General features: G+C 43.1%; 1 protein-coding gene across 1 annotated transcript in view; it reads right to left on the bottom strand.

Annotated features, from left to right (window-relative positions):
• The window catches only part of LOC129168033 (mitogen-activated protein kinase kinase kinase 11), a 55,334-nt gene that overhangs the window by 2,282 nt on the left and 38,776 nt on the right, over positions 1–14,276 (bottom strand). Inside the window, exons 5-10 of the mRNA XM_054752829.1 lie at positions 11,097–11,349; positions 5,186–5,302; positions 4,408–4,579; positions 4,225–4,337; positions 3,562–4,146; positions 1–3,451 (exon numbers count right to left, since the gene is read on the bottom strand). The exon at positions 1–3,451 is cut by the window's left edge and continues 2,282 nt beyond it. Of these exons, the coding sequence (XP_054608804.1) occupies positions 2,862–3,451; positions 3,562–4,146; positions 4,225–4,337; positions 4,408–4,579; positions 5,186–5,302; positions 11,097–11,349 (1,830 nt within the window). The 3' untranslated portion in view covers positions 1–2,861. The remainder of the gene's footprint in view (positions 3,452–3,561; positions 4,147–4,224; positions 4,338–4,407; positions 4,580–5,185; positions 5,303–11,096; positions 11,350–14,276) is intronic.

The raw sequence follows: 14,276 nt of genomic DNA, 5'->3' as shown, positions 1-14,276 counted from the left end.
AGGAACTGGATTGAAATGAAAACAATGACAACAGAAGCTCGCTATTTTCATCAGGCGGGATTTTTACACAAATCACAAATTCCTCCAGCTTTTCGCTCTTCATTCGAGCAAAGCTCGCCAATGTCCTCCAATTACACAGTGTGTCACCATTCATTGTGTTTTTTGTTTGGTTTATTTAGTGGGTCTCTTTCAGCTGCTTGACCTGCACCCGTTATGCTAACAGACGCTTGAAAAGACATAGCATGATGTGGCATCACTCCAAAAGGAATCTCCCAACAACTATTAAGACTACTCCGGCCTTACTAAACCAGACACCACTTGGAACTAGGGATGGGCATAAAGATCCATTCGTCTAGTTGATTTGATTAATCACATCCTGAGCAATTGAGTGCAATGCTGCTGTTGACACGGTGTTAAAAAGTGTTATTCTTCAAATTAAAGTTGGAGAAAATACTTGGTCATCGAAAAATAATTCATTGGATATTTGGTTGTTTATTGTTCCCCATGGTTGATGGACATTTCGTAGAATTCCCAAAATGTGGTGTCGATTAGTCCTAAACTAAGTGGCTAAACTCCATAATTACCTTGGGAAGTAGCTGGTCATTTTACAGAGTGCTCGGACGCAATTAGCGGAATGTCAACTTAGTATTTACTTCCACTTTAAAGCTTTTGTGCCAACTTTCCCCAAAACAAAATGGGGGGAAAGTGTATGGACAGTGTTTCTATTAAAGTAAGATTTAAGACGTACGTACATTGTCAGAGCAGCTCCATTTGGTCTAAGAAGCGGTATTGTGCACTGTGTCGGAATACTATCTCCAGAGTGGAATGCATTTATTCCTGCCTTACAAACCAAGACAACTCACTAGCCCACCTTCAAGTAGGGATGGGCATCATTATTAATCCAGTGGAATTGATGAATTGATTGATTAGTAGGGTCTGAAACAACTGAAGTCCACCAGTTAGCCACTACTAGCACCCGTGCTAACTGGTTAAAACGTCTCTTTAAATGAGGAAAATAGATTTTTTTTACCATCTAAAATAACCAATTATTGAATGACTTTTTCCACATACAGTCATCTCTCGTTTATCGTGGTTAATTGGTTCCAGAACAGACTGCAATAAGCAAATTTCTGTGAAGTAGGATGCAATAATAATAAACTGAATACCTTTGTAGTTAGAGCATAAAAAACCTGTTTATGACTTTCTACATACGAATTTTAACATTATTAGAGCCCTGTAGAGATGAAATAACAACCCTATAGTCACCTTTATGCTCTCGTTATTCTTTGTTTACACCACTTTGCGCAGGCAACGGGATCACTGCAGGGATATAAGAGACGGCTGCCGCTCATAGCATACGAAGCTAGCTAGTTAGCCTCCAATTTATTTGTTCTAAATTTAGGTGTTTCAAACGGAGTGGGGAAGGAGGACAAACTAAGAAGCCAAAAACGTACCACTTCCATGGCTGACTCCATGCAGTGTGAAGGTAATGTAATATAATGTCATGTCTCATCAATGTAACATTACTGACACCTCGTGAGCAGAATGCTACACATAACTGGTCGTCTCGCAATATTTTTTGACTAACAGGCCATAGTCAAGCATAAAACAGCAATCATTTATTGATGAACACATTTTTGAAACAACGCGATAGAGTGAGGAAGCGATGTAGCGAGAGACGACTGTAGACGATCATGGATTCTTAAACACTGTGCCATTTTATTGATGAACACATTTTTGAAAAAACGCGATACAGTGAGGAAGTGATGTAGCGAGAGACGACTGTAGATGATCATGGATTCTTAAACACTGTGCCATTTTGCTACCCCCCCCCCCAAAAAAAGACCACATAACCCAAATCAAGCTTTTCTCTGCATTTACGCTCTACATGGATGACCTTGGCATCAAAATAAAGAGGAGGCTTTGATGCTTACTGTAGCTGTGAAACATGACATATCAATACTGCTTATTCAGTGAGTTTTAGCGCTAGTGGAATGACACTTCGTTTTGGAATGGCTAAGTGCTCCTTTCAAATGAGGCAAATTTTGTCGCATTAGTGTTTTCTTTTATAAAATTATTATACATATGCTGGTCTCTGACAGTTTGATTGTTCTCTACGTTTGCCTTATTTAAGGGCTCGTGGTTTAAATTGTCTTGTGTTAGCATTTAGCTTTTAGCTGACATTATGTGGAAATGGGTCATTTTGCGATATTGCGTGATTAACTTACCGGGGTCCTGCGGTTTTAAAATGTTGGGTTGAATGCCCATCCCTAGTGGTGCCTATTAACCAATAATTAACATACTGTACGTTGAGTGATTTAAGACTGAAGACTTGTCACAGAGGCTCTCTTTGGTGTAAGAAGTGGGATTTCACCTCGACGGGCGCTTATGGCACATTCAATGTCCAATCCTGGGCATTGTGCGGGAATGTTATCTCCTTCTTTTCTTTGTAGCGGCCGTTTTACCTCCCGCAACACAGCTGGCGGAAGCTGAAGCTGGACGTGTTTTCTGCTTTGAAGACAAATTCCAAGCGTCTTCCCTGCGCACCACATGGATGAAATGAACACTTCACAAAACAAGGCACTCCAAAATGTCCTGATTGCTTTCTGTCGGCACAGAGGTAGGTCGGGGGTGGCCTGATCCACCTCTGTATTGTTGCCGGCAGAGACGGGAGTAGATGGGAAGACTGATGGGTGTCCAAAAGAAACACAAAGAGAAAGAACGAGCTCTTGCTTCACAGCCAGCTATGCCGCTATCCCATGGAACGTTTCAGCGTTCCAAAGCAGCAGGCCCCAGTGGGATGTGTGAAGGAGTCCTTGTTAAAATGTTGGGGACCTTCGATAAAAGGCTCCTTGTGGACTTTAGAACCTGTCGTCTCTGAGCTGCGTCGGGGACTTGAAAGGTTTGAGCCCTAGAGTCCTTCGAGGGTGGGCTCTCTCTTTGGTTCCATCCAGGGGCTTGTTGCATGCCGCCCAGCCCAGGTCGATGAGTGGCGAGTCTGCCGGGTTGAGCGGCGCGATGCGGAACGATGGCAGCGTGGGCGAGCCGTTAGCGGAGCACGGCGCCGAGCGCGAGGTGGGGAACGGCGTTGAGAAGGGGTCGAAGAGCGACGCCCTGTCCAAGGCGCCCGAGGGGTCGGCGCGGAGGGTGAAGGGGTCGCAGTCTGGCGAGGGGAAGGGGTGGCAATTGGTGAAGGGGTTGGTCGGGGAGGGCTGGTACCCCAGAGGGGCACTGTCTGAGCGATTGACAGTGGAACCACCGCCACCGGCTGAGATGAAGCTCCACGGGTCGATGCGGTGTCGTATGGGTGAGGGACGAGGGCGGGGGATAACGCTTACCTCCAGGCGGCGGGTGTTGGGACTCCAAAGGGCGGGGTTAGGTTGGAGAGAGTAGGGCGTTGAGGGTTTTTCATGAGAGTCCTGAGTGTCTTGACACAGGGGCAGATCCAGAACTGGAGAGAACACACAAAGAAGTTAGAGAATTTAAAATCTGGAGCTCATTAAAGGCTTCTTGGATTTATTTGTTGTTTCTTGAATGTTGACAGATAAAAAGAAGACCCACCAAGCTGAGTGCCATGCAGGCCTTGACAAGACCTCCTCCTCCGGTCACCTCTGTGCTCCAAGCCATCGCATCCGACATCCCCATTGCTCGATCGACCACTGCAGTTCTGCTCCACGGGGCCCACGTCCCCAGCGCCACTCAGGGGGCTGGGGGGTGCATGCTGCATCCTGTGGTCACCCCTCTCGCGAGGGTTAGGTGGGGGCAGCGACCTGATTTCTTGGCACCGCACGGCTAAATCCAAAAGTGGCTTGGGAAGTGGCTCGGAGGAGGAGAATGTGATAAGGTCATCCACGACAGGGGGTTCCGGAACGAGAGGCTTTGTGGGCGAGCTCTCCACGTTGGAGGGCGCACACTCCTCGAGGGAGGGAGGATTAGTCCGAGGGGGCACTTTTGGGGAGACATCCAAGCAGCGACCCAAGCCAAGTGAGGCTAAGAGGGAGGCGCTGCTGAGCAAGGCCCGGTGGGTGCTCTTAATCAGGTTGAGAGGACCCCGATCTGGAGAGCCAGCTGGCGAGGCGCCGGCCTCTTCACTGCCCGGGTCTCCTTGTGGAAGAGGAAGCCGCAGACTGTCCTTCACAGATGAGCCTGTGAAACCACAAAAATGTATCATTCACTTATATTCTATTAATAAGTCACACTAAATTACCACCGCCAGTTAGGCACCGTTGTGAGCCAGGGAAGGGGTCGGTGTGGAGGGTCTGTACTCCTCAAAGTCGTCCTTGGATTCGCCATTCTCGTTGCTGTCAGACACCAGCAGCTTGGCTCTCATGGACAGACTTGTAAAAGAGGACAGAGGACATGTAAATCATGCATTCATTAAAGGAGGATCACACGTGTGACATGTACCTGCTCTCCTGAGGACTCAGGCGCAGGACCTTGGGGCTCTTGGGGCTTTTGGGGCTCTGGGGCCTCCAGTGGGGACTCAGCCTCTGTTCTCCGTTGGCTTGCTTGTGGGAGGGGGCCTCAAGGGGCCACACGGGGCTCAGACCAAACGTCCTGTTGCTGTCACAGGGACTCACTGTGGGGAAACAGGAGCATCAGTGTGTAAACTTCTCACCGCAACTCATCAATGTGTTCATTATATGTAAATACATTTCTAGCCAAATCAAGCACAGCAATCACAGATGCTTAACAACATCCATCACACCCTTCACAGATACAAACATCTCCTCATAAGGCAACGCACACTTCTGTACTTCAACTTCGGGCGCGTCCCAATTCGCGCAGTTCTGTACTTGCACTTGTACAGTGTCTCCATTTCTCTACTTCCACACTTCCATACAGTCTTTTGAGTGCATCTTTTTGCATTCACACTGAGAAGTATGGCAAAATGCAGTGCACTGCAGGCAAAATGGTGAGTGCACAGACTGGCAAAGCTCAGTGGCCCCTCCTGCTGCAGCGGCAAAGTAACTGCATCTCAGTATTCCTTTCCTACAGCAGGAAATGCTGAGATGGAGCGATGATAATTATCATATTTGCTCTGAATACTGACTACTAAGCAGACTACTGACAAAAATGTGTGCGAGGATGCCAGGAAGTGCAAGAGGGAGCAATTTGGGGCAAGGAGAAAATGTCTCAAATGTACGGTTAAATGTGAGTGCAAGTGTAAAGTAACTACACTCACGCTGGATTGCACGGAAACGCGGGCCAAAGGAGGACGAGGAGCCCGAGCCCAAATCGGGTGAGTTTCGCCTCTTCTCTAGGCCTGGTGACGCCTGCACTGTGATCTTGTGGATGAAATCTGCAACAAAAAAAACAAAATACACAAACATACATCAATACTTTAACACATATATTGACTGAAAACACATACTGTATGTGCCCTGCGGTTGACTGCCGACCAGTCCACAGTGTACCCCGCCTCTCGCCCGAAGTCAGCTGGTATAGGCTCCAGCATACCCCAGCAACAACTGGCATAGAAATGAATGAATTAATATTTGGATCGTGACTCATCGTGATCAGGAGGTAAATCGTATCTAATCGAATCGCCAGTTGATCAAGCGGCGTCTTAAATGTATCGGATCGTTGCTAGTAGGGATCTTCAGGATCGGGATCGGCTGCCGTTCCGCTGTATTTGGAAGATCGGATAATTTATCTGCTTCCGCCACGAGATCGGGCTGATCCGGTTTCCGTATAACGTTCGTAACTCTGGGCCACACTTCAACATGCTAGGTGCGGTAATGCGCCTCAAAGCTGGTTGCCACTCGACTCCCGCCACCCGCAAGAGGAAAAAAATACAACACCACCATGCAGACATGGCCACGGTGAAGTTAGTTTCACGTTGGACGTTGGATATTCGGCTCCGTAGCTACAGCGGTAATTCCCCCTCACTGTGCCCGGACTACCGGGTCATGGTGCGAGCCGCTCAATCGTGGCGGAATCTCATCACAAACACTGCTAAACGGCGGCGAAAAACCTTGGAAACTCCTCTGGTACAGAGCGTGAATGGAAGCTAGCGGGGTTAGCTACGTTTAGCAGAGCGTGCTAGTGCGGCTGTGTGTGTGTGTGTGTGTGTGTGTGTGTGTGTGTGTGTGTGTGTGCACAACTCAGGCTGGATGAGTATATTTTCACTGTGTTGTGTTTTACTGCTTCAATGTAAGGACCATTTTACAATGCCCACTGACGACGTGCAGGTTCTGAGTGAAAAAAGACGAGAGGCACATTTATTCTTGCACCCAGCACATATCAATCGTCATTTGCCATTTTCAACACACACGGCACACTTCCGGCCTTCAAAATAAGAGTGTTCTTTGTCACATTTGTCTAATTGTGTAAATACTTACATTAATAACGCGATTGGAATGACATCTGTGACTACATCTCCCTTAATCACAAGCACTGGCATTACAGTTTGTTGAGGATTTTGTATCAATATGTGCAGAGGCTGACATCCCATTAGAAAAGTTAGCCAAGCTACCTCCATTTCTCAATTACTGGACAAAATGGGCCACTGATGTATTGCATCAATAAATGTAAAGATTTTTGCATTTAATTCTATTCATTGACCCAAATAGCACACAGTCTATGCTGGTAAAATATGTGGAAAAGGTAAAAAAAAAAAAAAAAAAACAGAATTCCAAAAAACGTAAACAGAAAAAACGGAATTTGGGGAAAAAAGTTTGTAAAAAAAAAAAAAAGTAATATATTCTAAATCGCATCACAAATGGATCTATAACCATGTCAATTATTAGTCCAACTTTAAAAGTATTTTGCACGTCCATTTTTTCCAACTGTATCTTTTATTGGATGGACTTTTATTGGATTAGGAACCTGACTCACAGAGGTTTGTTACAAAAGCAAAAACCAATATTGTTGGTTATTCTGTGTAATAAAAAAGTTAATTCAGCATTACTTTGGTTGCGTTATTTTGAATGCTTCGAAGAGTTATTTTCATAAACATATTCAATTCCACAAATTCATATTTGTAATAAAACCTTGTTATTAAAAAAAAAAAAAGATTGTTACGGGATCGGCTCGGCAAGACTATAAAAAAAAATACGCTGCTCAAAAAAATAAAGGGAACACACAATTCACACTCAGTCAAAACTGTGCGCCGTTATTCAAACTGTCCACTTTGGAAGCAACGCAGAATGACCATTTCACATGCTGTTGAGCAAATGGAGGTGGGGCGGGGGGGGTCTTTTTCCACTTTAATTTTGAGTGTGACTCCAAATCCAGACCTGCATGGGCTAATAAATTTGATTTCAGTTGATAATTTCTGTGTGAATTTGTTGTCAGCACATTAAACTATGTAAAGACCAAAATATTTAATAAGAATATTTAATTAATTTAGATCTAGCATGTGATATTTTAGTGTTCCCTTTAATTTTTTGAGCCCTATATACTGTATCGGAAGCCAAAAAATGTGGATCGGGTCGGTTGCTAGTGAATCGAGATGCAATATAATTTCGGGTAGAGACCAGAGATACCCAACCCTAGGTAAGAAGCCAATATGGAGCATCTCTAATTAGCGTTATTAGTATCAAGAAATACAGTGCTGCTGCCGGAGGGCCAAATATAAATGGCACGAGTCGAAGTTCCAGGGTCATTATGAGATTTACAAAGAAAAGTTATGTGTGTTCAACCAAGACTTTGGGTAGAACAAGAGAGAGTTATTTTTCTGTAATCATCACCAACTACAGTACTGTTTGCTAAAGTTAACAGATTCGGATTAAAGGGATAGTTCGGATTTTTTGACATGAAGTTGTATGACACCCCCATCAGCAGTGTACTACACCAACAGTGACTTACCCCCACAATTGGTCAAGTGAGTCCAGTTCTGGTCGGAGATCTGTGACGAGGAACGTAGTTCCACTTAGTTGCTGCGGCCATTTAAGTCAAGAGTTTGGCTTCTCAAAACAATATGCGTTAAAAAGAGTAATACTTCGCATCACTAAAATTACCTCCTCAAAAAAATAAAAATCAAACCTCACAAAACGCTTTTCTCCCGCTGTATCCCTGCGCACTGTCACCTGTGCATTCATGTGTATGTGATGAAGATGCTCGCATCTTCTTCCGCTGTGGAACACATACGTAAACCAGATGGCCACGGCGCTCCGTCACGGAAGAAGAGTGGCATTACAGCGAGTGTCTTCATCACATACACATGACTGCACAGGTCAAAATGGAAAAGTATAAAATGAATCATAGCAGTAATTCCACTTTGTCGTAAGTCTTGGTGAGCCGTCGGAACTGCACGCATTTCTTCTTCTTCTATAGTTTGGTGTCATGTGGTTCCATCTGCGTGTCTGTTTACAGCGCTGCACGTACAGTAGGTGTTGTTCATTACATTGTTTTCACCCAGTGACCCGTTCCCGCCTGGATGCAACTATTTCCTAATCTCGCACCGTGTGGACGCCAATTTTTTTCAATGCACCAAAAAAAAAAAAACACCAACAAAAAAAAAAAAGAAAAGAAAATATCCCAGGAACGTTCCTGTGTGGACGGGGCCTGGAGAAGCTATCAACATTATTGAAATATTCAACTTCTTCTCAATACATTATGCCATTTTCCTCTTTTTTTTTAAAGACTTTTTTCTTTTCTTATTGAAATGTATTTTCAGAATGTGGTGTGTGCCAATAAAAACAAACAAACAAACAAACAAAAAACAACCCCCGTCTTACGTACTACTTCCATTTTTCTCAACTCATTCAAACCATTCCAACTGAAAACATTCAGCTCATTTCGGACTATATATTTTACAAACATTTCAAAAATATCAGTTCATCAGTTCATAATTCATACGCATTTTGTTCAGAAACTGCCTCCTCTCGTCTGGCATGTTCATCTACTTACTATGTAATGACACAGAGACATTAAAACAGGGGTGTTTTAATTGGCCCGCGGCACACTCGAAAAAATATAATTTAAAACAGAAAATAAAAACAGCACAAATTGAAAAATAAGCAGTCATTATACTAGAATAAAGTCCAAATGTTAAAAAAAAAAAAGTTGTAATCTAATGAAAAAAAGTTTTTTACAATAATAACGTAATATTATGAGGAAAAATAACGTAATTTTTAGTAGCATAACGTTGAAATCGAGGGAAAGGCTTCTTGAGACGTCATCTGTACTTCTGTGAAGAAGGTGTCGGACGTTTCGCTCCTCATCCGAAGAGCTTCGTCAGCGAACTAATAAGTGCTGGTAGCCTAGGCCTTAAATACAGTAAGAGTGGGCGGAATTGGTGTGCCAACACCCTCCTCCTATTGGTTCCTTACACTAAGCCTGGGCGGAGTAGTGGTATAATCCTCTCCTGCTATTAACACCTCCGATAAAAGGGAAGTGTCGCTCCCTGAGTTGGGTATGAACGACTCTGATACTGGCTCGTTAGCATCTATTGTTCTGGCTCGGCCCTGGCTTCACCTCATTTGCAAGACTAAGAGCTGTGGGTTTTGGTCTCAGTAACCTGCTGAACACAGGGTCCAAATTAAACCTCAAACCACCATTCCGATTCAATGATGGGTTCTGTTGTTTGACAAAAATAGCTTCCTTTACTCCTCTTTCAAACCATCTGTTTTCTTTGGCCAAAATCTTTACATCGCTGTCCTGAAAAGAGTGATTGGTTGCTTTAAGGTGTAGATGTACTGCTGATTGAGGACCACTAGAATTGTCCCTGCGATGTTGATAAAGCCTTTTTTGGAGCATTTGCTTAGTTTCCCCAATGTAGTGCTCTTTGCATTCCTCATCTTTACAGTGGATGGAATAGACCACATTGCTCTGTTTTTGGTTTGGAGCCTTGTCTTTAGGATGCACTAATTTTTGTCTCAGGGTATTTACTGGTTTGAAATAGGTAGGAATTTTGTGTTGCCATAAGATCCTCTGGAGTTTTTCGGAGACCCCCATTACATAAGGGACTACCACTCCTCTCCTTTTTGCTTCTGTGGGCTTTTGGGTTTCTTTCCCTACTCTCTTCTTTTGACATTTGTTCAAAGCCCACCGCGGGTACCCACAGGTTGAGAGCGCTCTCTGGACATGTTGTGTCTCCTCTATCGGAGGTGCTAATAGCAGGAGAGGATTATACCACTACTCCGCCCAGGCTTAGTGTAAGGAACCAATAGAAGGAGGGTGTTGGCACACCAATTCCGCCCACTCTTACTGTATTTAAGACCTAGGCTACCAGCACTTGTTAGTTCGCTGACGAAGCTCTTCGGATGAGGAGCGAAACGTCCGACACCTTCTTCACAGAAGTACAGATGACGTCTCCAGAAGCCTTTCCCTTGATGGACAACTCCTGTACGACTGAGAGCCTACACAGACGCATAACGTTGAAATACAAAAATAAATAAATAAATAAATAAATAAATAACTTTTTTTTTGTTTGTTTTTTAAAAAAGTAGTAATATTATGCGAAACTGTAATTGTAATTTTTGGAAAATTAGGTTGCGGAAAAAGTTATGTTCTGAGAATAAAAAAAAAAAAAAAAATATTATGGGAATAAAATCATAATTACGAGATTACACAAAGAAAGTTCAAATATTTGGGAAATTAAAAAAAAAAAAAACAACAGCTGTAATTTCACAAGAATAAAGTCCAAATATTAGGAGAATAAAGTCCCATTCTAACAAGAAAAAAGTCACAATTTTATGACAAAGTTGCAATTTTATGAGGAAAAATGTCATTTTAGTAGCATAGATTTGAAATATTTAAGAAAAAAGTTGTTACTTTTTAAAAGTCATAATATTATGAGAAACAACAAACAAAACAAAGTTGTAATTTTTGGAAAATTTGGTTGGGGAAAAGTTGAAATATTTGGGGAAAAAACACCAAAAATGAGGGAAAAAAAAGAGACAGAAGATAATACTAATAATAGGTTTTTTCACCTATATGACAAAGCTGAGATGCAGTTTTTTGTTGAAATATATATACAGTAACTTCTTAGCACACTGTATCTATAAAATATCAAAGTGGCCCTTGCATCCTTTCTATGCGGCCTTCACTGGAAAAAAAAAAAGTTTGGACACCCCTGCACTAAAAGGAGTGTGTTGCATTGGGAAAGAGCAGCCTTTATGTAACTGAGAGTCTAACAGAACACACACCTTGGGGCATGCTGATCTTCTCGCCGTTCTTGCATTTGAGCTTGTGCTTCTTGAAGGTGCCCTTGCGCTTTTTGACGTTGGGTTTCTCCTGGTTCTGGTTCTGGTTAAGGTGCAGGATGAGGAGGCTGAGCTCGCGCTCGAACACGTCCTGCTCCCACTGGGCCAGCTGCTGCTCACGCTGGCGCAGGAACTCCTCGTGGGATTTCTGCTCCAGCGCCGCCCGCTTCAGCTCCTCCTCACGGCAGCGCAGCTCCTGGCGGACAAAATGGTGGGATGTGTCACCTTTGATTGTTTGTCAGACAGGATGTTCCCTTCAGATTAAATGTTTCATTGAAAAATTGAACGTAACCATCCAACCAATAGGGGATAAAAGTTTAAAACATAATGTCAAATCTGCTATGTGAAGGCACATAGTAGTTCTGAACCTATTTCCATGACATTACATTTCCAAATGTAATATCCCTTTAAAGAATGAATAACAAGCTCAATTTATGATGACCTTCAGCAAAAATACATACAGTGGTGTGAATAAGGGTTTGCCTCCTTCCTGATTTCTTATTTTTTTGTATGTGTGTCACACTTACAGTAAATGTTTCAGATCAAACAAATGTAAATACAGTCAAACCTGTCTTAGCGGCCACCTTTATAGGACGGCCACCTGCCTATAGTAGCCACTGAAAAATCCCCCGCAGCAAATTTACATGTTATAGACCCTGTGTATAGCAGTCACCTGTCCAACGCGGCCAGCGGCCACCCATTTTGTCTCCCTTGGTCAATACCTGACTGCATATAGCGGCCAAATTACTGACTCAAGTAGAAGCTTCATGCACGAAAAAGTTTCGTATTTCAATCAATGAAGCCGTCGTGTGTAGACTTTAATTACTGAGTCCTAGCTCAGTCACAATCATTCACAAGATCCACACAAACTGTCAGTTGTTCCACATAAAAAGCCGTCTTCTTTTGAGCTTGCTATTTCCTGGTCAAACATGTAACTTTAAGAGCATTTGCACCAAAACATTACCGCAAAGTAGACTTGGAACAGGACGTGCTCCCAGCGACGCTACAATAAAAAAAAAACATATGCTAGCATGCATGCGGCAGCGGGAGCAAAACTGAGTTCAGTTGTACTTAATTGAAGTATTTTAGAATGTCCTCATGTTATTTTTCATCAATCCTCATCCACAAATCCATCAAAGTCCTCATCTTCTGTATTCGACACAAAAAAGCCATCTTCTTTTCCGTTCGCTACTAGTCTGTTAACTTGTCAGTGTTATTCAGCTCTGAAGCAAAGAAGAAAACTTCTCCTATTGCTTCTGCCAACTTTATTTACTGAACGCGGCCACCAGAGAGCAGCTCAGAACACACACACATCTCTCAGCATCGTCTCTCCTTCCTGCTTGCCCACAAGGCAAAGGTTAAACAAGCCCCACTACATAGCTGTCCAGGAAATGCCTGTAAGAAATGACACCGTTTATATCCTGGTGTGCACTGGTCAATACTGTAATGCCGCTTGTTGTGGGGAAGGAGAGACTCACGTCGCCGATGCACTTTAATGGCTTTATTAACAGCGGAGAAACACTGCAGGACTTTACATCCACGCCAACATAAACACACTTCCCAACTCTCTCGAAACTCACAGCTAGCACTGAGCCTAGCTCTCCTGCTCGGGACGCCCACTGTCACTTCCTGATGAACTAAAGCTGTAATGTCACTCTGCCGTATAAAAAGTAAAATATTAAAAACAAGCGTAAGACATTACTAGCACAGCTTTGTTCTGTGGGTCGTGGATATATTCTATCAGTTATTATTAAGCCTCTAGATTCCTTTTAGTAAGTAAAAACCTTGGCTATGATTGCACTACATTGTCATGTAGACCTACAAAGTACACTTGGAAGAACAAGAGGTGAATAAATGTATTGCAACTGATGTGAAACTGATGGGGGGTAGGATTAAATAAGCTTTGCTTCTTCCTACTCCTTTTTGGACATGCAAAATTGTGAATTGTACTATGTGATGTGCTACTGTTTGACTCATGCATGTTCAGGATTAAAACCATGAACCATGATAATAACAAGCCTAGTAGTGCTGTACAACTTTTGTCCGCAGTCCGCAGTGCCCTCCACTGGTCAACATTCTTATCCCCCCCCCCCCCCCCCCCCCTTTTTTTTTTTCCTCTACTGGTCAACATTCAAACTGGATGCCAACCTGTCTATAGAGGCCACCTGTCTATAGCGGCCACTTTTGCAGACTCCCTCTAGTGGCCGCTATAGACAAGTTTGACTGTATGTCAATGACAACACAACTGAATACGAAACACAGTTTTTAAATGAAACTTTTACTATTAAACGAGACTTTTATTATTAAGGGAGAAAAAAAATCCAAACCTACATGGCCCTGTGTGAAAACACAAAAGACCCCACAACAACATTCAAAGAACTGCAGGCCTCACTTGCCTCAGTTAAGGTCAGTGTTCATGACTCCACCATAAGAAAGACACTGGGCAAAAACAGCCTGCATGGCAGAGTTCCAAGACGAAAACCACTGCTGAACAAAAAGAACACTAAAGCTCGCCTCAATTTTGCCAGAAAAGATCTTGATGATCCCCAAGACCTTTGGGAAAGTACTAGTCTGACGAGACAAAAGTTGAACTTTTTGGAAGGTGTGTGTTCCATTACATCTGGCGTAAAAGTAACACCGCATTTCAGAAAAAGAACATCATATCAACGGTAAAAGTGTGATGGTCTGGGGCTGTTTTGCTGCATCAGGACCTGCTGGAAAAACAAAGATAAGTGGGCCAAAATTCATCCACAGCGCTGTAAGAGACTGATTGCAAGTTAAGCTTGATTGCAGTTGTTGCTGCTAAGGGTGGCCCAACCAGTTATTAGCTTTAGGGGGCAATCACTTTTTCACACAGGGCCATGTAGCTTTGGATTTCTTTTCTCCCTTAATAATAAAAAGATTCATTTAAAAACTGCATTTTGCGTTCAGTTGTGTTGTCACTGATTAATATTTAAATTTATTAGATGATTTGAAAGATTGAAATGTGACAAACATGGGAAAAAAAAGAAATCAGGAAGGGGGCAAACATCTTTTCACACCACTGTAGTTTTATCCCAAATTTCCACACCCATCTTTTAATCTGGATCTGACTGACCATATCTGATCTGATCTGGCTTCCGT

This window comes from Dunckerocampus dactyliophorus, chromosome 15 (assembly GCF_027744805.1).
Source record: "Dunckerocampus dactyliophorus isolate RoL2022-P2 chromosome 15, RoL_Ddac_1.1, whole genome shotgun sequence".
NCBI classification, from domain to species: Eukaryota; Metazoa; Chordata; class Actinopteri; order Syngnathiformes; family Syngnathidae; genus Dunckerocampus; species Dunckerocampus dactyliophorus.
The sequence above is the reverse complement of the archived record's forward strand: the minus strand, read 5'-3'. Positions and strand labels throughout refer to the sequence as shown.